The sequence below is a fragment of the Manis pentadactyla genome, chromosome 3, assembly GCF_030020395.1.
Source record: "Manis pentadactyla isolate mManPen7 chromosome 3, mManPen7.hap1, whole genome shotgun sequence".
NCBI lineage: Eukaryota > Metazoa > Chordata > Mammalia > Pholidota > Manidae > Manis > Manis pentadactyla.
Window position 1 is genome coordinate 89735153 of NC_080021.1, and position 24164 is coordinate 89759316.

General features: G+C 40.1%; 1 protein-coding gene across 3 annotated transcripts in view; it reads right to left on the reverse strand.

Annotated features, from left to right (window-relative positions):
* The window catches only part of LARP4B (La ribonucleoprotein 4B), a 141642-nt gene that overhangs the window by 21506 nt on the left and 95972 nt on the right, over positions 1-24164 (reverse strand). For all 3 annotated transcript variants that reach the window (XM_057498103.1, XM_057498102.1, XM_057498101.1), the window contains 4 exons: positions 19122-19200; positions 17414-17550; positions 11295-11398; positions 283-393 (listed from right to left, as the gene is read on the reverse strand). In XM_057498103.1, the coding sequence (XP_057354086.1) occupies positions 283-393; positions 11295-11398; positions 17414-17550; positions 19122-19200 (431 nt within the window). The remainder of the gene's footprint in view (positions 1-282; positions 394-11294; positions 11399-17413; positions 17551-19121; positions 19201-24164) is intronic.

Consider the following 24164-nt stretch of genomic DNA (forward strand, 5'->3'; position numbering starts at 1 on the left):
TTCCAAATATTAAGACCTTTTTCTGCCCCAACATAAGAACAGAACCCATCTTCCTAGGCTGCCTGGACTATACGTCCATAGAAACTAGTGTCATATGCTTTTCATATTGCTACCAAAACTGTCTCTACACAACACACCTACTTAAGTTTCTACATTATATTTCCTCTGCACTTCCTATTCAAACTTAACACGACAATGCAAAGTAATCTCAATGCCCAAATTTAGTCCCACTATGTGCTAACTCTTAAGTAATGGTAAACTGAGGTGGTGGAAAAAGCTTACCTGTTGTGCATCAGCTTCTGTTTCAAATGTAATAAACCAATTATCATTATAGGCAAATTCACAGTTTATGAATTTCGGTAAATTATCTCCTTTGAATAATGCTTCTACGTCCTATAGACAATAGAGAGGTTACAAAATTAATTCTTAACAATGCCACTTACTGTCCTCACCAAATAAAAATGATGCTTACTCTGAGATGAAGAGTCCAACATAGCGATGTCCAGTAAACCTTTCTGTCAAAATGGTTGAGGAGTTAAGTATGGCTTCCACAATTAGGATCCCCTTGCCATAGGATGATCAGCCTGCAACTTACTAACAGCTTTCCCTACTCCCAAGATGCCCTGAGATAAATTAATGTGAAAATTTCATTCCATTTTACCAGAAGGCTGAGAACCACACAATTTAGTGGGAGGGGAGGTAACTTAAGAAATTTAACATTAGGTGGACTCTTGCTCTGGATGAGATGGACCAGATTTACCCTCCCACACGAAACAATTAAAAACAAAAGACAAAATACATGAAATAACAGTTTTGTGAGAGCAGACCTCAGGCCATCTCTGAGAGGAACAGTGAGGCGAGGGCTCAGCATGCAGGACACACCATCTGAAACAATTAGAGGGAATATCCAGAGCCCAGCAGGCAGAGTGGAAAACATTCCTCTCTCACAGAACACCTGGCTGAGCATGCAAAAGGGCACTGCCTCGGTGTGGGTAAGATGCAGCCCCAGGATATGCAGCTCCATGCCTGCCTGGCAAGGCTTCTGATGGGCCAGATGAACTTCAGAACAAAGTTCGACAACATCACAGGAGGAACACAAAGACTCAGTAACCAATAAAAGGAAACCCACAATGCCTGGCACCCATTCCAACTTTACCAGGCACACAAAGAAACAGAAAAATATGACCTAAAAGGATAAAAATCAAATTAGACCGAGAAATAATACAGATGACAAAATCAGTAGGCAAAGACATGAAAATAGTTACTGGATAGATATTCTATATTCAAAAAGACTGAGCATGCCAAATAGAGACATGGAAAAGTTAGAAAACAGAAGAAATGGAGATCCATAATGTCTGAAATGAAAAATACACTAAACAGGACTAATAGCTAGTCAGAGACACTCAGAAGAAAAGAAGAGAAGAGGAAAAACATTTGAAGAAATAACGGCTCTGTAAACTTCAAGTACAAGAAACCTGAAAGCTGTATCAAGGCACATCACAATTAAATTGCTTAAAACCAGTGACAAAATCTTCAAAGCTGAAAGATAAGGGGCATACTCATTACATGCAGAGCGATGATGACAGAAATAGCAGATTTATCCTCAGAACATTGCACACCAGCACAGAGAACATCTTTAAAATAAAGGAAGAAAAACAACCCTGCCAATACAACATTTTATACCCAGAAAACATATCTTCCATAAATAAAGGTGAAATAAAGATTTTCTCAAACATACAAAAGCTCAAACAATTCATTACAGGAGACCTGTACCACAAGAAGTATGACAGGGATCCTCTGAAAGAGGTGATGCCAGGTGGAGGTCTACGGTCAGCAAACTATAGAAAGCACTGTAATTGGCAAGAACTAGACACATATAAAGTACATTTTCTTACGTTTTGTCTCCTTGAAAGAAAACTTATGTGTTGAAAGCAAATATAAGATAGTGTGCGGTTTATGACTTCACAGAATTAAAATGTATGACAATAGGACACAGTGGGCACACGGAGGAATATTTCTGAAAGACGAAAAGAAGGGGTACCATAGTAATTAAAGGTGACATTAAATTACTACAAACCCTATGGCAACCACTAAAACAAAAGACTTGTATCTAACAAGCCAAAAAAGTAAATAAAAATACTCATTTAATCCAAAAGGAAGGGATTAAAAAAAAAGAAAGCAAACAACAGTAGAGACACAAAGAAAACAAGCTGCAAGATTGGGAAGTTAAAACCCAAGTGCATTAAATGTAAATGGTCTAAACTCCCCAATTAAAATGTGGAGAGTTCTGGACTTGTTAAGAAAACCAGGACTCAACTCTAAGCTGCTTACTAGAAGTCCACTTTAAATATAAAGACACAAGTGGGGGATTGGATTAAACATGGCAGTGTGAGAGGTGAGACAGAGACCTCCTCCTAAAACCACATATAATACGAAAACATAATTATTACAACTAACCCTGAAAGAGCAAGAGGAAAGAATGCTGCACCAGACTGCATACATCTGGAGAAAAGAGCAGACCTCATGGAACAGGGTAATGTACCAAAGCTGTGACCCAGCAAAACCCAAACCCTTCCCCCACCCCAGCTCCCTGGAAGGAGGAAGAGAAACAGAGCGGGGAGGGAGTGGAGGCCTGGGACTGCTGAACACCAAGCCCTGGAGATCCACTCTAGGAGCACAAACCTACATTTCATGGTGCTCTGTTGATGAGCGGTATTGGAAAGCTAAGACAGGCAGAATACCTGGAGACCAGAGATTCCAGCTACTTGTGGAAAAAAGGAATTCATATCTGGCTGATATGGATGGGCAGTCTGAGAGACTTCCCAACAGCGAGAGGGCTGCTAAAGGGGCAAGGATTGCAAAGAGCTTACTGCTCAGGAGAAAGGACAGGTAGACAAAAAGGTGCACTCTGCCCAGCAGGTTGGGAACTTAAACGATCTTCAGGTGCTTCATCCCCTTGGCTGGCTATGCAGCTCCAAGGCCCCCCACCATGATAGGCTGCTTGCTGTGTCTTCCTCCCAGCTAGCCTGCACCTGGCTTCCAAACCGGCAGCCCCTGCCCTGGCATCAGGCCAGTCAGAGGGAATCCCTGCCTATGACAGCTACAAACACAAAGCACAGAGGCTTACACCTGTGTGTTCGGCCCACTGGTTCTGGCAGGGGAGACAGGCATAGCAGCAAGGAAACAGGAAACAACTCTTTCCTCCCTCCAGGCACCAGCACCACTCCCATGCAACCCCCCGACATCACTCCAGGGGCTGAGTAGCTCCAGAGAGAATAGCTTCTGGGTGCCACATACAAATATGAAACGTCAAAGGAACCTGGTTCAAAGCAAAATCTCAACACCAGAGAAAGGACTGAGTGAGATTGAATTACATAAATCTTCCTGAAAGATATTTCAAAATAAATATCATAAAGATGCTCATGGAGGTACAGAAAAATATTCAAGAACTCAGGAATGAATTTAGGATGGTGATCCATTCATAGAAGAGCACAATGGAAGGTATATTAAAAGCAGATTAGATACGGTGGAGGAGACGATAAATGAAATACAAACTAGGGAAAAATACAACGAAGCTGAGGCACAGAGAGAAAAAGGGATCTCTAGGAATGAAAGAAGACTGAGAGAACTGTGTGACCAATCCAAACAGAACATTATTCACATTATAGGGGTACCAGAAGAAGAGAGAGAAAAAGGGATAGAAAGTGTCTCTGAGTAAGTAATTGTTGAAAACTTTCCCAATCTGGGGAAGGAGACAGTCTCTCAGGCCATGGAGGTGCACAGATCTCCAACACAAGGGACCCAAGGACAACACCACCAAGACATATAATAATTAAAATGGCAAAGATCAAGGATAAGGACAGACTGTTAAAAGCAGCCAGAGAGAAATAAGATCACATACAATGGAAAAGCATGCAGGCTATCTCAGACTTCTCAGCAAAAACCTTACAGGCCAGAAGGGACTGGCATGATATATTTAATGCAATGAAGCAGAAGGGCCTCAAACCAAGACTACTTTACCCAGCAACATTATCATTTAAATTTGAAGGAGGGATTAAACAATTTCCAGATAAGCAAAAGCTGAGGGAATTTAGCTCCCACAAACCATCTCTACAGTGTATTTTGGAGGAACTGCTATAGATGGAAGTGTTCCTAAGGTTACAGAGCTGTCACCAGAGGCAATAAAAGGAGACAAAGAGTACAGAACATAATACCTAATATATAAAGAATGGAGAAGGAAAAAAAGCGGGGGGGGGACCCTTTAGATTGTGTTTGTAATAGCATACTAAGTTAGTTAGACTCTTAGATAGTAAGGAAGTTACCCTTGAACCTTTGGTAACTATGAATCTAAAGCCTGCAAAGGCAATACGTACATACCTATTGATAATCACCCTAAACGTAAATGGTCTGAAGGCACCAATCAAAAGACACAGAGTCACTGAATGGATAAAAAAACAAGACCCAACTATATGCTGCCTACAAGAGACTCACTTCAAACCCAAAGACATACAAAGACTAAAAGTGAAGTGATGGAAAAAGATATTTCATGCGACTAATAGGGAGAAAAAAGCAGGTGTTGCAGTATTTGTCTCAGACAAAACAGACTTTAAAACAAAGAAAGTCACAAGAGACAAAGATGGACATTACATAAAGGGGCCAATCCAACAAGAGGATATAACCATTATAAATTATCTATGCACCCGATATCAAGAATTATTATAAACCTACTGTGATCAAGACAGTGCAGCATTGACACAAAATGGGCAGATTAAACCTACAGATCGGAGAAGGGAGCAGAGAAGCAAACTCATGCTCATATGAACACAGGAAGTTTAACAAATGTCAGATCATTGGGTCTTTTAAATAATGTTTTTGAATGGTTGTATAATTTTTTAAAAAATAAATGAACTAACACACACACCCTACTTCACACATATATGAACATTAATTCCAAGTTGACCATAAATGTATATCAAAAGAAAACTAATAAAGCTTTGGAAGAAAAAAAATTATGTCCTATTGTGAGTGACAAAAATTCAACACAAATAAGCATAAGCAAAAAGGCCTTTATTGGTTAATGTAATTGGGAGATCTGGATTATGGACCTGAAATATCCTAAGTACAGCTTCTCTCCTCACTTTGCCTTGCTCGCTTATGCTCAGGCCCTCTTCCCAAGTGGACCAGATGGCTGCTGGCAGCAACAGACCCATATCCTTTGATATGGACAACTCAACCTAAGAGAGAGTCTTTTCAGGTACTGACTGCTAGGCTTGACTCATATATCGGTAGTGAATACAGTGCAATGTCCATGAAGAGAGGATCATAACAGGCTCAGACAGAACTGTGTTCCTATGGTAAGACAGGACTTGTGATTGACTGCTACACAGGCATGACCTAAAGGGAGAGAGTGCTTCTCTTTTCTTGAAAACAATGTTGACCATCTGAATTTTAACATAAAATAGCAAAAATGAATTTTTTGTCTCAAACTTACAAATTACATATCAGAATAATGCAACAGAATCATAATAGTCACTGAAGTGTTTCATGTAATGTTTAAAATACTGCATGCTTATTTTTCCAGCAATATAATAAAATATACTGTGAACTGGAAAAAAAAATATCTATGCACCCAACAGAGGAGCACCTACATACATAAAATGAATACTAACAGAATTAAAAGGGGAAATAGAATGCAATGCATTCATTCTTAGAGACTTCAACACTCCACTCACTCCAAAGGACAGATCAACCAGACAGAAAATAAGTAAGGAGACAGGTACTGAACAACACATTAGAACAGATGGACCTAACAGATATTTACAGAAGTCTACACCCAAATGCAGCAGGATACACATTCTTCTCAAGTGCACATGGAACATTTTCCAGAATAGAATACATACTAGGCCACAAAAAGAGCCTCAATAAATTCAAAAAGACTGAAATTGTACCAACCAGCTTCTCAGAACACACAGGTATGAAACTAGAAATAAATTATGCAAAGAAAATGAAAAAGCCTACAAACACATGGAGGCTTAACAACATGCTCCTAAATAATCAATGGATCAATGACCAAATAAAAACAGATCAATCAATATATGGAGACAAAAGACAACAATAATTCAACAACGCAAAAAATCTGTGGGACGCAGCACAGGCCATGCTAAGAGGGAAGTATATTGCAATACAGGCCTACCTCAGAAAAGAAGAACAATCCCATATGAACAGTCTAAACTCACAATTAATGAAATAAGAAAAAGACGAACAAATGAGGCACAAAGTCAATACAAGGAGGGACATAATAAAGATTAGAGCATAAATAAATAAAATCAAGAAGAATAAAATAATAGAAAGAATCAATGAAAGCAGAAGCTAGTTCTTTGAGAAAATAAACAAAATAGATAAACCCCTAGCCAGACTTATCAAGAAAAAAAGTCTACATACATAAACAATCAGAAATGAGAAATGAAAAATCACAATGGACACCACAGAAATACAAAGAATTATGAGAGAATACTATGAAAAATTATATGCTAACAAACTGGATAACCCAGAAGAAATGGACAACTTTCTAGAAAAATACAACCTTCCAAGGCTGACCCAAGAAGAAACAGAAAATCTGAACAGACCAATTACTAGCAATGAAATTGAACTGGTAATCAAAAAACTACCTAAGAACACAATCTCTGGATCAGATGGCTTCACTGCTGAACTTTATCAAACATTTAGTGAGGATCTAATACCCATTCTCCTTAAAGTTTTCCAAAAAGTATAAGAGGAGGGAATACTTCCAAACTCATTCTACGAGACCAGCATCACCTAATACCAAAACAAGGCAAAGACATCACAATAAGAAAATTACAGACCAATATCCCTGATGAACACAGATGCAAAAATACTCAACACAATATTAACAAACCAAATTCAAAAATACATCAAAAAGATCATCCACCATGATCAAGTAGGATTTATTTCAGGTATGCAATGATGGTACAATATTAGAAAATCCATCATCATCATCCACCACATCAGCAAAAAGAAGGACAAAAGCCACATGATCATCTCCACAGATATCTAAAAATCATTTGACAAAATTCAACGTCCATTCATGATAAAAACTCTCAACAAAATGGGTATAGAGGGCAAGTACCTCAACATAATAAAGGCCATATATGACAAACCCACAGCCAACATCATAATTAACAGCAAGAAGCTGAAAGCCTTTCCTTTAAGATTGGGAACAAGACAAGGATGCCCACTCTCTTCACTTTCATTTCACATAGTTCTGGAGGTCCTCACCATCGCAATCAGACAACACAAATAAATAAAAGGCATCCAGATTGGTAAAGAAGAAGTTAAACTGTCACTGTTTACAGATGACATGATATTGTACATAAAAAACTCTAAAGAATCCACTCCAAAATTACTAGATCTAACATCTGAATTCAGCCATATTGCAGGATACAAAATTAATTCACAGAAATCTGTTGCACTCCCAATACACTAATGATGAACTAACATAAAGGGAAATCAGGAAAACAATTCCATTTAAAATTCTATCAAAAAGAATAAAATACCTAGGAATAAACCAAACCAAGGAAGTGAAAGACCTATACACTGAAAACTACAAGACACTCATGAGAGAAATTAAAGAAGATACCACTAAATGGAAACACATCCTGTGCACATGGGTAGGAAGAATTAACATTGTCAAAATGGCCATCCTGCCTAGTGCAATCTATAGATTCAATGCAATCCCTATCAAAATACCAAGAGCATTCTTCAATGAACTAGAGAAAATAATTCTAAAATTCATAGGGAATCATAAAAGACCCCGAATAGCCAAAGCAATCCTGAGAAAGAAGAATAAAGCAGGGGAGATTATGCTCCCTGACTTCAAGCTCTGCTACAAAGCCACAGTAATCAAGACAATTTGGTACTGACACAAGAACAGACCCATAGACCAATGGAACAGACTAGAGAGCCCAGATATATACCCAGTATATATGATCAATTAATATAAAACAAAGGAGCCATGGACATACAATGGGGAAATGACAGCCTCTTCAACAGCTGGTGTTGGCAAAACTGGACAGCTACATGCAAGGGAATGAAACTGGATTATTGTCTAATCCCATACACAAAAGTAAACTCAAAATGGATCAAAGACCTGAATGTAAGTCATGAAACCATAAAATTCTTAGAAGATAACATAGGCATAAATCTCCTGAATATAAACATGAGCAACTTTTTTCTGAATGCATCTCCTTGAGCAAGGGAAACAAAAGCAAAAATGAACACATGGGACTACATCAAACTTAAAAGCTTCTGTACAGCAAAGGACACACCATCAACAGAACAAAAAGGCAGCCTACAGTATGGGAGAATATATTTGTAAACGACATATCTGACAAGGGGTTAACATCCAAATTATAAAAAGAACTCATATGTCTCAACACCCAAAAGGCAAATAACCTGATTAAAAAACGGGTGGAGGATATGAACAGACAATTCTCCAAAGAAGAATGTCAGATGGCCAACAGGCACATGAAAAGATGCTCCACATCGCTAATTATCAGGGAAATGCAAATAAAAACCACAATGAGATATCACCTCACACCAGTTAGGATGGCCAGTATTGAAAAGACTAAGAACAACAAATGCTGGCGAGAATGTGGAGAAAGGGAAACCCTTCTACACTGCTGGTGGGAATGTAAGCTAATTCAACCACTGTGGAAAGTAATAGGTTCTTCAAAAAACTAAACACAGAAATACCATTTGACCTAGGAATTCCACTCCTAGGAATTTACCCAAAGAATATAATTTCTCAGATTCAGAAAGACATATGCACGCCTATGTTTATTGCAGCACTATTTACAATAGCTAAGATATGGATGCAACCTAAGTGCCCATCAGTAGATGAATGGATAAAGAAGATATGGTACATATACACAATGGAATACTACTCATCCATAAGAAAGAAACAAATTCTACAATTTGCAACAACATGAATGGAGCTGGAGGGTATTATGCTCAGTGAAATAAGCCAGGTGGAGAAAGACAAGTACCAAATGATTTCCCTCATTTGTGGAGTATAACAACGAAGCAAAACTGAAGGAACAAAACAAGAACAGACTCACAGACTCCAGGAAGGGACTAGCGGTTGTCAAACGGGAGGGGTCGGGGAGGATGGGTAGGGAGGGAGGGAGAAGGGGTATTATGATTGACGCACATGGCATGGGAGGGCCAGGGGGAAGACAGTGTAGCACAGAAAGGCAAGTGGTGACTCTATGGCATCTTGCTACACTGATGGGTAGTGACTGCACTGGGGTATGGGGGGAATAAGATAACAGGGGTGAAGGTAGTAACCACATTGTTTTTTTTATGTGAAACCTTCACATAAAATACCTTAATAAAAATAAATAAATAAAAATATTAATAAAGACACAAGTGGGTTAAACATCAAAGGGCAGGAAATGGCATACCAAGCTAACATTAATAAAAGAAAGCGGAATGGCTGTATCAATACCAGACAATGGAGAGTTCAGAGCAAGAAACATTACCATGGAAAATAGGTTCATTTCATAAAAGACTATTACCAGAAAAACTGGTAATAAAACACAAACATTACCACAAATCAATCGTATGTACTCCAACACACTTAAGAAACCTGTATACAATGGGGAGGAAACTATCACAAGTCTTGATAACTTAACACAGACTATCAAAAGGCAAGGCACATTTCAAGAAGAACTAAACAAATAACCAAATGAACTACAATTTAAAACATTTTCTAATCACTGACAGGTCTTGATTCTATTTAAAGAGAAACAATGTTCTGGCCTCCTAGCTGCTGGTGGTCCTAAGCTCCAGAAGAAGGGTGATCTCTACTCTCCTTTTCTTATTCACATTGTTTGGACTATTTTCCCTTTCCTTTCTTTTTCAACTTCTATGATAGCCTTTACTCTAAACCTTCTCTCTGAAGACTTTCCTCATTCAAGTTTTACAGCAAATATGGGGTGTGCTATTTGGAACAGAAATATATAAAGATAAATGTCTGCAACTAAAGGAAAATTCTTCTTGGTTGTAGTTTTTATAAATGTCTTAAGTCTTGAAACTAAGGACCTATGTTTTCAGTATTACTGTGAGTTAATAAAGAAATCTAGGTTAGTACTAAGAAATGTGCTTATCCTTCATATTTAGAACCTTAATTTAAAAAATGAGGAAAAAAATTTTTTGCTCACATATTACAATATAGAACTGGTAAAAATAGCCTAAGTTGAACAAAAAGTAAAACTTGTTAGAACAATGCCATCCTTAAGAATGTGTGATTTCTTATCCTCAGGTTTGTTGAGGTCCTCCCTTGAGTGGCACTCCCATCAATGGCATTCTTCAGCAAACCAGCACACACATTCGTCTACCCGCTCACAGAGAAGGCATTCAGGATGTGTGAAGCACGTGTCCCTCAGGCTTGTTCCTGGAGACCCGAGACAGACTGGCTGAGCTTCCCAGGCTCTTCAGGAGTGACCAGGGCAGACATGGAGCACCCTGGCTTGGCCGAGAACCGATCTCATCAGTGCTCTGTGCAGATTTCTCACACCCCTAGGCACCACCATCAGTGTCCACAGTGCAACTGAGTTTAAGCATCTGAATAAGTAACAGACTTTAAAGCAATGTGGCAAAGGTAGCCTATTTGTTGTAACTCTTCAACTATCAAATACTGTGGGTTTCCTAAAATACTGCCTTAGTTAAGAGCTCTCATATCATGATCTCCAGACCTCACTTACATAAAAAAAGATGTCTTTGCTTTTTGCCAGGGTGAATCTACACTGGTGCACATCAGCAAGAGGCAACCACAGTGTAACTGGTGCTCATGCAAGTCTTCACAATGCTCCTCTGGTCATGAAATACTTCTTTTGAAGTTATTTATCACAAAATATGTTTTTATTCTTATGGATTTATTATTCTTATTTTTAAATGAATAAAACACTTAAACCTTTTCTTACTTTTAACTTTTAAATATTGAAATTATGACATACTCTTGCAATTTCTTTAATGTAAGTGTGTGATGGAGTCTTGATACCCAAAAGCCTGAAAACCACTCTTACCAATGAATCACACAGTAACCATTAGTGTGTAAGTCCTGGGGAAAAGTGTTACCATATATATTTATTCTTTAAAATAAATCCCCCAAAACACACACACACACACACACACACACACAGATGTAAACAAAAAATCAAAACAAAAAACTCACAGAAAAGGTCCAAATGCCCTTCAGAGGAGCAATGACTCACCTCCACAGGGGTAGACTCTGGTATTTCCCGAAGTATCACAATACAGCGATTTTGATTTGGCCTTACTTTTTCTCCTTTCTCATCCACTTGGACTAAAGGTAAAGCTGCAAAGAGAGGAAAAACTGGTAATAAAACACAAACATTACCACAAATCAATCGTATATACTCCAACACACTTAAGAAACCTGTATACAATGGGGAGGAAACTATCACAAGTCTTGATAACTTAACACAGACTATCAAAAGGCAAGGCACATGTCTCAAAACTAAAGAACAAGGGAATTTTAAGTCCTCTAATAAAAGTAACAATACGAATAGTTTAAACAACTTAAAGTAGATTACAACTCAGGACAAATGGCTTTCTCCTTTCTACAAGTCCCCAAAATAAAATCATTTTCTGTCTCCATTATGACTGTATTTGAGCTCACAAGAAGGTGCTGCATGCCCCTCACCCAGTGATGACATCTTCCACAACTGTAGTCCCCTGTCCAAACAAGGAGGCTGGTCTGCTAATGCAGGGACAGGCCTGATTCAGACCTCTTTTGGTTTTGCACTTCTTTTGTTTTTGGTGTCATATCTGTCAAATATATCACCTGCAGATTTGAGTCACAGGATACCATGATAACAGGGCTCAGAGCTCTCCACCACAACAAAGACATATGTTAACCACCATCATGGAAGAAAGACTAACTTCGCTACAGGCTCTACTCACATTAAAAGAATCATAAGGGAATATTATGAAAAAGTTCATGTTAATAAATTAGACAACTTACATGAAATAGAAATATTCCTCAAAAGACATGCTCACCCTCAGAAGTGGTCATCAAAATAGACCTGGATCTAGGAGAAAAGAAAGCCCAGGGGCCCACACAATTTCTCCAGAGAATCCTATCAAACATTTAAGAAAAAAACACCAATTCTACAGTAAGCACTCTTCCAAAACATGTAAAAGAATACTTTCCAATTCAAAGTATGAAGCGAGCATGTCGGATATCCATCTTAAACAAAGACATTACAAAACAAGAAAACTACAGACCAGTATCCCTTAATAACAGAGATAAAAAATTCTTACCAAATTTTCCCAAATTGAATCCAACAAAATGGCAATCATGACAACTGGGGTTTATCTCAGATTTGCAAGGTTGGTTTACTAACTGAAAACTATATAATGTAATTTGCACATTAATGGACAAAAAAAATCCCATATAATTATCTCATAGATGCAGAAAATGTACCTACACGATCCAACACTCATTCCTGATAAAAATTCTCAGCAAACTAGGAATGCAAGGGAAGCCTCTTTGCCTATGAGAAGCCACCAGCCAGCACAGCACATACGTAGAGGTGGACCAGGTAGCAATGCCAACCCCTTCATCAAGGCTGTCCAGGTGGCTTGAGCCAGCAGAGCAAGACAACAAGCAAAGACAGTGCAGGCAGACAGCATCTAAGGCAAAGCTTCATACACAGACATCTCTAGGTAGAAAATCTGATACAAGTTTCCACAAATAAACAAGAATTGAGGTTAGCAAGGTTTTCATACACAAGATAGATACACAAAAATGAATGGTACCTCTACACACTAGCACCAAACTGACTGAATTTTTAAATTATCATTTTCAACTGTGTAAAAAACATGAGTAGCTGTAAATCTTGTAAGATATGAAAGACCTATACAGTGAAAACTGTTAAACACTGCCAAGAGAAAATTTTAGAAAAGATCTAGTAAGTAAGTGGAGGGATAGTCTTTGTTCATGGGATGGGAACTCAATACTGTTATGATGTCGATTCTCTACCAACTGATTTATAGGTTGAATGCAATCCCAACAGAAAGACACATAGGCCTATGAGTTCACTTAGATGTGGAGTCTAATAAACAAACAAACAAAAAGGAAAGAGTCTCATAAATGCAGAAAATAGAATGATGGTTACCATGGGGTCGGGGGCTTGGAGGAGTGGGTGAAATAAAGAGGATAGAGGTACACACTTATGGTTATGAAATAAATTTGTTATGGGAATAAAAAGTACAGCATAGGGAACATTGTCAAATACTTTGTAACATCTTTGTATGGTGACAGATGGTAACTACACTTACCATGGTGAGCATTTATTAATGTATAAAATTGTCGAATGACTATGTTGTACACCTGAATCCAACAATATCGTGTATCAACCATATTTCAATTTAAAAAATAACAGGCCTTTCTGAAAATTGAAATGTTGATTCTAAAATCCATATGGAAATGCAAAACATTTTAGAAGAAACAAAACGAAGTTGCACATTTTGGACCTACTTTGAGATTTACTATAAGGCCAGAGAAACCAGACTGCAGTATTGGTGTCAAAGAAAATAAGGAGGTCAAGGGCAGACACATGCCCACAGACAAACCCACACACATGGGCAAATGCTTCTGAAGATGGCACAAAGGCAATATCATGGAGAAAGAAGTGTCTTCAACACAGGGCTGGACCAGCTGCTTATTCACATGTGCATGGGTGAGGAGCTTGGCCCTGCATCCCACACCACATAGAAGAATTAGCTTAGAATGGAGTGTAAACCTAAAAAGTAAATCCTAAAACTGAAAATTCTAGGAGAAAGCCTTTGAGACCTTGGATTAAGCAAAGATTTCTTAGATACAATACCGAAAGCAAGATCCATAAAAGAAAATAATGAATAATCTCAACTATATAAAAAATTAACAACTCCGCTTTTCAACTGACACTACTACAACAGCAAAAAAGAGAAGCCACAGACTGGGAGAATGCATGTGAAACTCACATACTTGATGAGATTCATATCTAGAATACAGATAACTACATTATCTCAGATCAAAATCACCCATCTGATAAGAATTACATGCAGAATGTAGAAAATCTACAAACACACACACACACACACACACACGAAGCACCACCCCTCCCAAATCAAATCTCAATTTTAAGCAAACCAATAACAAAGTGGTAGGGAGGGTATGTGAACGGACATTTCAGCAAAGAAGATAAAAGGAGGGCAAACAGCACAAGGAAAGATTTTGTGACGTCATCAGGCGTGGAATTAAGGAAACTGAAGTAGGAATTAAAACCTGAATGGAAATGACCATGTGAGCCATGGTCTGCCAAGAACATGAAGTGCTGGGGCTCCCATCCCTGGGGCAGCACCCTGCAGTAAAATGGCAGCACCACCTGGAAACTTGTGGCCAGTTTCACAAGTCAAGGCACCCCTACCATACCACCCAGATACCCCACTCCCAGCTACAAACCCAAGAAATGGAAGCATTCAACCAAACAGAGACTTTTCCACAACTGTTCACAGCAACTTATTTGAAGTAGTCAAGACCTGACAACAGCCTAGACATCTTCCAACAGGATAGAATTCACCAGTGTGGAGCACTGACTCAGTGGACGGGGTCAGCAACAGAACAACAGTGCTGTGTCAGAGACACCAGACCAAGAAAAGTGATACTGCATGACTGGTCCCATTTACATCTAGGTTTTAGAAAATGCAAACTCGTTTAAAGAGACAAAAAGCTGATGAGTGCTTGCCTGGGCAGGAGGACACTCTGGGGGGTGATGGACATGTTCATTATCTTGGTCATGGTGGTTCTCTGCGTGTACAAACATGTCGGAACTTACACTAAAACCACGTTTGAGTTAAGGTATACAAATGCTACCTCAATAAAGCTGTAAAAACAATAAAAGCAAAGACAGGCACTGGCAGAAACCCTCTGTGCCTCTCCTCCCGCTCCCCTGGTCCTTCCTGAGCCCACCCTCCCTATAAACTCTGCCAAGTCAGGAATCTCAGTCCTTACCCTTTGAATCTGTAAAAACAGTTCTCGGTTCTACATGTACCTGGACTTTATATACATGGCATCATACTGTGTGTATTTGAAGTATGCTTTAATATTCAATATTATGACTTTATAAATTGAGTCTTATTGAAAAATGCAGGCCTATTTCATTTAAGTTGCTCAAGGAGTCACTGTAGGGCTATATCACAATGAATTTATTCACATTTTGGTGACAAGTACTTTAGTGGGTTTTTTTAATTAGCAATTTCAGTTGTATTAGGTATAAAAACAAACATGTGAATCAGATATAGTGCATGCACTGTATGTATGTTATGACAAAAAATAGGTCAAAAGTGTAATTAATACAATTCAACACTAGAATTTCAGTGATGTATTAAGAAATATTCCAATTAAACTAAAACTTCATCAAATGTCCACTGTGTGTGTGAGTCCCTTTAGGCATTTTGGGAATGGGGATAAGATCTTTGTTCAGAGGCTTATTTATTTATGTAGCTCTTCAAAACTACAGCTACTACAATAATACACTATACTCTGTTGACATAGACTATTACATATACACATTCATTTGTCCAAAACTAAGTGAAAAGAAACAATTAGGCACTAATGAGCTAAATACAAATGGATAGAAGGCAACATTACAACTCAAGAGTCCCCACAAATACAGTCCTGGAAAAGGGAAGGTCAGCTGTGGTGCAGAGGAAAGGCCATGGATAGAAATGGCAACTTTAATTAAGCAACTACGCAGGGCAAGTAAACATGTCTGTGAATCAGATATAGTCTGCATCAATGACCCCTCACCAGCAAGCAAACTGGGAAGTGGGGCAGCTACATTTCCAAGGGATGCCAAAAAGGAATGATTAAATCTGGGATTCCTAACAATAGCTGCAGACTTAACAGAGTAAAGTGTTTTAGGTTAAGAAAGACTCAAACCTTTTTAAGTGGGACAGATGAAACTAAACAGCTACATAAAAACAGGTTTCTGTTATAAACGGACTGCAAAAAAACAAAGTAGCATTGGAAAGCATAACACTGTTTCAGGAAATGGTATAATTTTCAGAATTCAAACTTGGATTGTGTCTGCTGGTTTCTTCATTATTTGCTTTAATAGTTCAATGAACTTAGGACAGTTGCCAAGGAACTGAAAATAGAAAACATTTATCTGTGAATAGAAAATCCAACTAAGTTCTAAGGTTAAGATGTTCATCTTTTCCTACTACTGTTAAGTCACATGCACAGAAGAAAACACCTCCACCAACTCTCAGCACTACAGCTAAGCAGCAGAGGATATGCAAACACTTCTGCATCAGTGTCCATGACAGGAAGCCCCAGCAGGGACACAGAGGAATGGGGCTTTAATTCAGGCATGAAAAATAGAGCATCATTTAGAAGTATTTGGGAGTGGGACACAATGCACACTGTTCTTTATGAAGGCCACAGAGCAGTTCTGAGGTAGACTATAGAAATAATTCACCAGGTATTGCAGTCCTATTATAAAAAGTGAACTTATAATGAAAAGCAATCCCATTTTTTAAAAAATCTAATATATCATACATTTAATATAAAACTAATACTCACTGAGACCATCTGCGTAAAAGCAAAGAACAAGAGTGTTACAAGAACACAAGGAGCCCTGACCATGGTGATGGCTTCACTGACGTAGATACATTCAAACTGATCCACCTGTACACTGTAAATACACACAGCTCACTCACTACGTGACAATTATACTTCACTGAAGTGGTTCAGGAAAAAAAACCTGGTTAGTTTGTACAAAATTCAATCTGCAAAGCAAGGCAGGACAAAAGCAAACTACTGTAAAAATACTTTTAGAATTTACATTTCCCGAATCCCTAAGGGTCTCTGGTATAACACCTAAACCTTCCTTTGATGTTGCCAAATGTCAAAGAAACAATCTCATTCACAATACCCTTTTAAGGGAAAACCTCAGTATTTCACCAAAACTTCATGAGGAAGTTGACGTCTCAAAGAAATGTTTTTCATGGCTAGAATGCTAATTAAAATGTATTCTACTATACCCCAACTATTATTATTTATTTATTTTTCGGCATGTAACAGAGGCCTTTAATCTGTTAGCCTTCTCTACTTCCATTCCACCTCTACAACCTGGGCACATCAGTGGTTGTCAGCTAAGGAGCTCGTCAAAGCCAGCACCAAACGTGGTGCTGGTCAGAAAGTCCTGGAAGGTGAAGGAAGACCCCATTTGCTGTCAAACACCTGAGCACGACTGGCTGTGGATTTGAAGGCTCTCTTGGGCATCCGGACGGTGTGATTGCCCAACTGCCTTCTACTTACACCGCAGCACGTCGACAATCAAGTCCACATCAGTGCTGAGCTTCTTGATGTGGTCCAGGTTAGCCACTGTGGTGATTGGCACATACTGATCGCTGTCCATCTGTGATATCAGGTACATGTCACTAGCAAGGTTCTCCCTACAGAATGAAGACAGCTGCTTTCAATTGATACTGCTTTGAAAGGAAGCTTCAAATGAGGTTTGAGTGTGGACGTATCACTTCAGAATTAGATGTGAGTTCAGATCCCATGTGTCCTCTGTCATCTCTATGACCGTAGGTGAATTGTTTTTCAAAGACATAAGGGGGAGAGAGAGAGAGCAAAAGTACCTGCATAGGGCACAGTACACAACCACTATTAATAAGCAAGTGAATCTTCAGAAATGTATTTACAGTTTATCTTTGTTCTAAAAAAGTGTTTGAGTGGCTTACTGAAAATACAAACATGATTTTTTAAAGTAAGGGAATCCAGCTGAAGGTAAGAAAACTAAGCAAAAGCCAGGAAAAATTGTTGCCCAAAGTGATTGCTGTTCAGTCTGGAACACTTGCAAGACCAGCTGCAAATCCAACTCTGTCTTCCTAACACTTTCTGGCAGCCAGAATTAAAAAGAAGGCAGTCATCAATAACATGACCCACAGGGCCACTCCAGGCAAGCCACAGATAATGAACCAGTGGTTTAGGTAAAGGTGGGTGAATTCCTGGTGCCTAAGTTTAGGCTCCTGAGGAATGTCTCCACTGAGTTTTCATAAAGAGAACAACATGCTTGGGAACATCTCAGCACCAACACAATAAACTCTGGGTCTCACTGTCCCACAACAAAGGTGGGTGGCAATCTCAAGCTCAGGGAGACTTGATTTGCAGAGGGAAACACAGCTCTGTCCTATCATCTGGCAGACATAGGGATCCTGGCCATGTTGAGGGCAAAGAGGGGCTGCTGGTATGGGTGCAGACAAGGCTTTTCAACTTCTGCAGCAGCTCTGTCCCCTTAATTTATGTCGTCATGCAGCATATGCGGCTCCCTGACCTGTGACACCAGGACCCAGCGCATAGCCCCTCGCCTCTCCCTCAGGCAGCCTGACTGTTCCCAAAGGGGCCTGCATCAGGCCCTTGGGAGGCATGAAGGCAGGCCCAGAGAAACACCTAGAAAGTGACTACTAATGACAGAAAACTTTATACATGATCAGTCAGCTGTCTTCATACTCAAAGAAAATTACATTTAATCCAATCCCATCTTGTAGGTCCAGCTCTGCCATTTCAACTTTAAAGGTTCTACTCTCTTTTTGAAAGGTATTTTTCAGGGGAAAAAAACCTAAACATATTAGTGCTACATAAATAAAACAATTTGCTACTGCAGCGTTTGGCCTATTTTGAGAACTAATACAGGAAATCTGTACTCAAACTTCTTAGTGTGCTAAGGAGTGTCTCTCTGATCTCATAGGTATGGGGCAGGGCCCAGGAATCTGAACTTCAGAAAGCAACCCAGAAAATAACCATCAGGATGGACTTGTGGACAGCTGGGGGATTATGTTCAGTTCTCTGACATGGCAAAGGCTGTTCCTCTTCAGTATTCTAGATTTCCTATTAACAGATGTACACAGACACAGATATGAATAGATGCATACCCTTCCTATGTAAGGTGTCACATTTGTATGTAATAGCCAGTGAGGACGACCTTCGATATTAGGTTCCAAAAAAACCCTATAGTCTTTACCTGGACAAGCAGAACTCCAGAGTTTTTTTAAGTACTTCTCGGGGGTCTTCCTGGCTTTCTGGTTGAGACTCATTTCCACCTACAAAAAAATAATTATCAACTCAGGAAGAATGGCTTAAAATTTATCAAGCAGATGATTCAGAAAGCAATTCTAATGGTTTATCAACATACGTATTAATTCATTTACATACTGTACAGAGAACATAAAAATGCTAGTTTACTACTATAACAAGGAAACCACAGGCAAAAGACAAAAAATAATCTCTATCCCCATCAAACACAAACAACAGTTTAAAAAAATACTCAGGGATAAGATTTATTAGCTAAGTTTAGCAGGTATTTATCATGCAAAGTATGAGCTTAGTTAATGCCTTGTCTCAGTTCAAAAAGGATGTGCAGACAAGAAAACAGACACTACAACAGTAACAGAATATAAAGGAGAGGATAAAAGTAAGAGGAAGATAAATATAGGCCAGAAATTGAGGTTGAGAGTCATGGACACATAGGCCGTCAGGGCTGAGCAGTATCCACACTACAACCTTTAAGTCTCCAGGTGGCCAGAATTACAAGTGAGAAACTGCTGAGTTAGAGATTCTGCCAGAGACTACTAAGCAAGCAGATCCTCAGGAAGAAACAAGCTGGCACTAGACTCCCAAGATACTGACGTCACAGTGGACATTCGGATATTCGAAATGGACTGACTTCATGCCTTTATCCAGACAGGCGTCTCCTGATCACACATTTAAATGCACACCCATGCCCCAGGTTTCTCCTGTGTGCCAGGCACTGCTGTACTACCATTCATTCAGCCTAAATAAGGCAAAGTGGGAGGGGAAATCCATACTTATATAGGTAGACGGATAGATGCTGTCAGGTAGGCTCAAGACACAAAGGAGAGTACCACCCACGTCCCATTCTGCTCGAGAGGCCGTCAGGAGGCAAGGAGCAGAGCTCTGATGGAATGGCTGCCCCGAGTCTGTGAAAGTGCATTCCAAGCAGAGGGCTGCAAGCACATGGGCCTGGGTTGGGGGAGGAGTTCAGCAAGCCTGGGAGAGATGATGGGGAACTCAGTAAGAAATGAGGCCACAGGTGGGAAGCATAGGAGCCACATTCTGCGGGCCATGCGGGCGCTACAGTGAAGACATGAGATTTCTGACCTAATATGATAGGAAACCATTGTACATCTGAAGAGAGCGCTCTGCTTGTGTGGGAGATTGCTGGGGAAGGTACACTGAGGAGCAGGAAGCCCAGGGAGGCCCATGCAATCTTCAAAGATAAACTAATATTTTGGACTCTTCAGGGTTAGGGTGAGGCACAGCCAAAATGTTGGACAACTGAGCCCTGGACACTCCAACCTCCCTGAGGATGCAGCCATGGAGGCAGGATATGGAACTGTTGGGAATTACAATGTGCCTCAGTTGGGCAGCACCACATCACTGCAGGCCTGGACAAACACACAGGATGGGGCTCGAGGGTGTTTCATTTAATACAAGAGGATACAGCAACATGGAGAAAGTCCTTCCAGCCCATAAAGGGCACGGGGAGCAAGGGCCTTGAGAATACAAAAGTACAGTCCCAGCAGAAGACAGCAAGGTCAGTGCCAGGGTGCAGAGGTGCCTCTGACGGATCATCTCCATGGTGAAAAAGACAGGAGCTCATTTGCTTCCAGGCAGGATGGACCACAGGGCCAGACTGACCTTCCCTTGAAAATGGCCAGCAAAACTAAGTAGAGGGGCAGGAGCGTCAGCAAGGGGGCAGGACAGGAGGTCCCCACTCATGTCCCCTCAGCAACAACTGGGCACCCATCCTCAGACAGAAGTGGGAGCTATGGGGTCCAGATGAGAGGCTGGGAAACCCTGCTGTGTTCCAAGACCGAGAGCAGTTTTGAGAAGGCAGGCCCACTGTCAGCAGGCAGTGCACTCACCACAGAAGACCTCGCTATAGCACCATCTGGCAAGGGGCCTGGCATGACCCTTGAAGTGGCCCCTTGAAACACAGTCCATGAGAAGTCCTGTTGGCCAGACCCCTGCTGGAAGATGCCCCGTTATCTCCTTCTGGAGACAGGCCAGCCAACCTTGCTGTGAGAGTAGGTCCAGAAACAGACCTATGAAGACCTGTGGGCTGCAGGCCCGCCCATCTGTGCTGCCAATCCACTAACAATTCTGCCCATCCAGAAAGCCTCTAGGAGAGGTGCCCAACCGTGTCCCCAGAGTGCCAAGGGACCAGACGGGATCCATGCCTGGCTAACAGTTTTATAACCCAGGTCATATGTAGCTTCACGACCCAGGTCCAACACAGGACTGTGACTCCAGAGGTAACCCAACAGGAGAAGACCTTCACCTGTCAAAACAAGTCTATAAAAATAGGAAGAAGTATTTGCTTCTTCAAATGTAGGCACCAAAGCAAGGATACAATAATCAGGCAAATACGACACTACCAAAGGAAATAAACTGACCCAAAAGAAACAGAGCCCTGCAGTGACCTGACAAGAGAATCCCAATCACTTTAAACTCTATGAAATTTAAGAGACAGACAGACAGCCATACAAAATCAGGAAACAGCATACAAATGAAATGAGGAGGTTAATAAAGAAAAACCTTAAAAAAGAACCAAAAAGAGCTGAACTAACAAAAAACTGAGATCTCAGCACCACTATCAAGTTGGGGGAGAGTCCGCCAACTTAGAGACAGTCACAGGAAACTAGCAGTTAAGAGAAGCAGAACGGGAAGGAGGAGAGAGTGAAAAATGCCAACATGAATTACACGATAGCACCAGCTGCATTTCCATATACAGTGACAACCTGGCTGGAAGAGATTAGGAAAACAATTCCAGTGAACCCGCACCACAAAGCATAAAATACCTGCAGATAACTTCCACCAAAGAACTGAAGACTATAAAACAGTGAAAGAAACTGAAGATGACAAAAATAAATGGAAAGATCCCTCTATTCTTGGAAGAGTTAATGTACTGAAAATCACCATACTACCTAAAGTGAGCTACAGAGTCATGTAACCCCTATCAAATTCCAATGGCATTTTTCATAGAAACAGAACAATACTAAATTCATATGGAACCACAAACATCCTGAAAAGGCAAAGCAATCTTGAGAAAGCAGCACAAAGCTGGGGATATCACAGTCCCTGCTTTCAAACCACACTACAAAGCTGTGGTAATAAAAGCAGTATGGTACTAGCATAAAAGCAAACACATAGACCAATGGAATATAACAGAGAGCCCAGAAATAAACCCCCCTACACACAGCCTTCAAGAAGGCTGCCAAGAACACACAATGGGGAAATGACAGTCTCTTCAATAAATGGTGTTGGGAAAACTAGACAGCCACATGCAAGAGAATGCAACTGGCAATTTGTAATACACTATATACAAAAATCAACTCAAAATGGATTAAAGACTTAAACATAAGACCTGAAACTGTAAAACTCATAGAAAAAAATGTAGGAAAAAAGTTCCTTGACATTGATCTTGGTAACAGTTTTTTGGATCTGACACTGAAAGCACAGGCAAGAGAAGCAAAAACAAGCTAATGAGGCTACAGCCAACTAGTGAGCTTTTGCATAGCAATGGACCACTGGGCAAGATCAAAGCAACCCACAGAATGGGGGAAAATATTTGCAGACTATGTATCTGTTAAGGGCTTAGTACCCAAAATGTGTAAGGGACTCATTCAAACTCAACAGCAGAAAAACCAATCAACAAAAAAACCCAATTAAAAAATGAGCAAAGGACCTGAACAGACGTATTTCCAAAGATACAGATGTCCAACAGGTAAATGAAAAGGTGCTCAATGTGACCAGTCATCAGGGAAATGCAGATCAAAACCATAATGAGGTATCACCTCACCCTAAGTCAGGATGGCCACCATCCAAAAGACAAGAAACAAGTACTGGAGAGGATGTGGGGGAAAGGGAGCCCTTCTACACGGCAGGTGGGGGATGCAAACTGGTGCAGCCTCCATGAACAGCAGTTTGGAGCTTCCTCAAAAAACTAAAAATAGAAATACCATTACGATCCAGCAATCCCACTACTAGGCATATAACCAAAGGAAATGAAATCAGCACCTCAAAGAGATATCTGCACCCCCATGTTCCCTGAAGTATTCTTCACAGTAGCCAAGACATGGAAACAACCTGTCTGTCAATGGATGAGTGGATAAAGATGTGGTACATACACAGTCACACATGCACGCACAGTGGAATATTATTCAGCTCTAAGAAAGAAGGAAATCCTGCCATGTGTGACAATATGGAGGGGCCTGGAGATTATGCTAAGTGAAGTAAGTTAGAGGAAGAAAAAATCTACATGATCTCCCTTACATGTGAATCCAAATAAGTCAGAATTCTTAAACCAGATGGTACAACCATGGTTATGGGGTGGCAGGGACAGGGAGATGTTGGTCTCAGGGCATAAGCTTCCAGTCTCAAGATGAATGCATCTGGAGGTCTCATGTCCAGTGTGGTGATTACAGAAAACAACACTGGGTTATTTGACTGAAATTTGCTAAAACAGCAGATCTTAAGTGTTCATAGCATAACAACAAAAGGTACCACCTATATGAGGTGGTGGGCATGTTAATCAGCTTGACTGTGGAGACCACTTCACAGCACATGTGAAATATCAAACCACTATGTTGTACACCTTAAGTATATTCACCCTGTGCACCTCTATAAAGCCAGAAAATGCTGTCTCCTCTCCCATCGTCTTCCTTTCCGTTGTGTTCATACCTTTAAGAGTATATACATCACCAGCTTCACTATTAACTGTCAGTGTCTGCCCATAGGATGCAAGTTATACTTACTTGTGTATCCCAAGTAAATGTGGCTCATGGTGGGCTTTGAAAAAATATTTTTTGAATGGGGAAAAAAAAACCAACCCTAACCAAATAGAATAAAAGAAACAAGTTTTCCAGATGTAGAATACTGGTTCCTGAGATAGGACACAGGTGACTGTCCTAGCTAGGCCTGAGGTCAAGAAACAGGAAGCCAGGTGGGACCTAGAGGGTATCTCAGCAGGAAACAAAGAGGT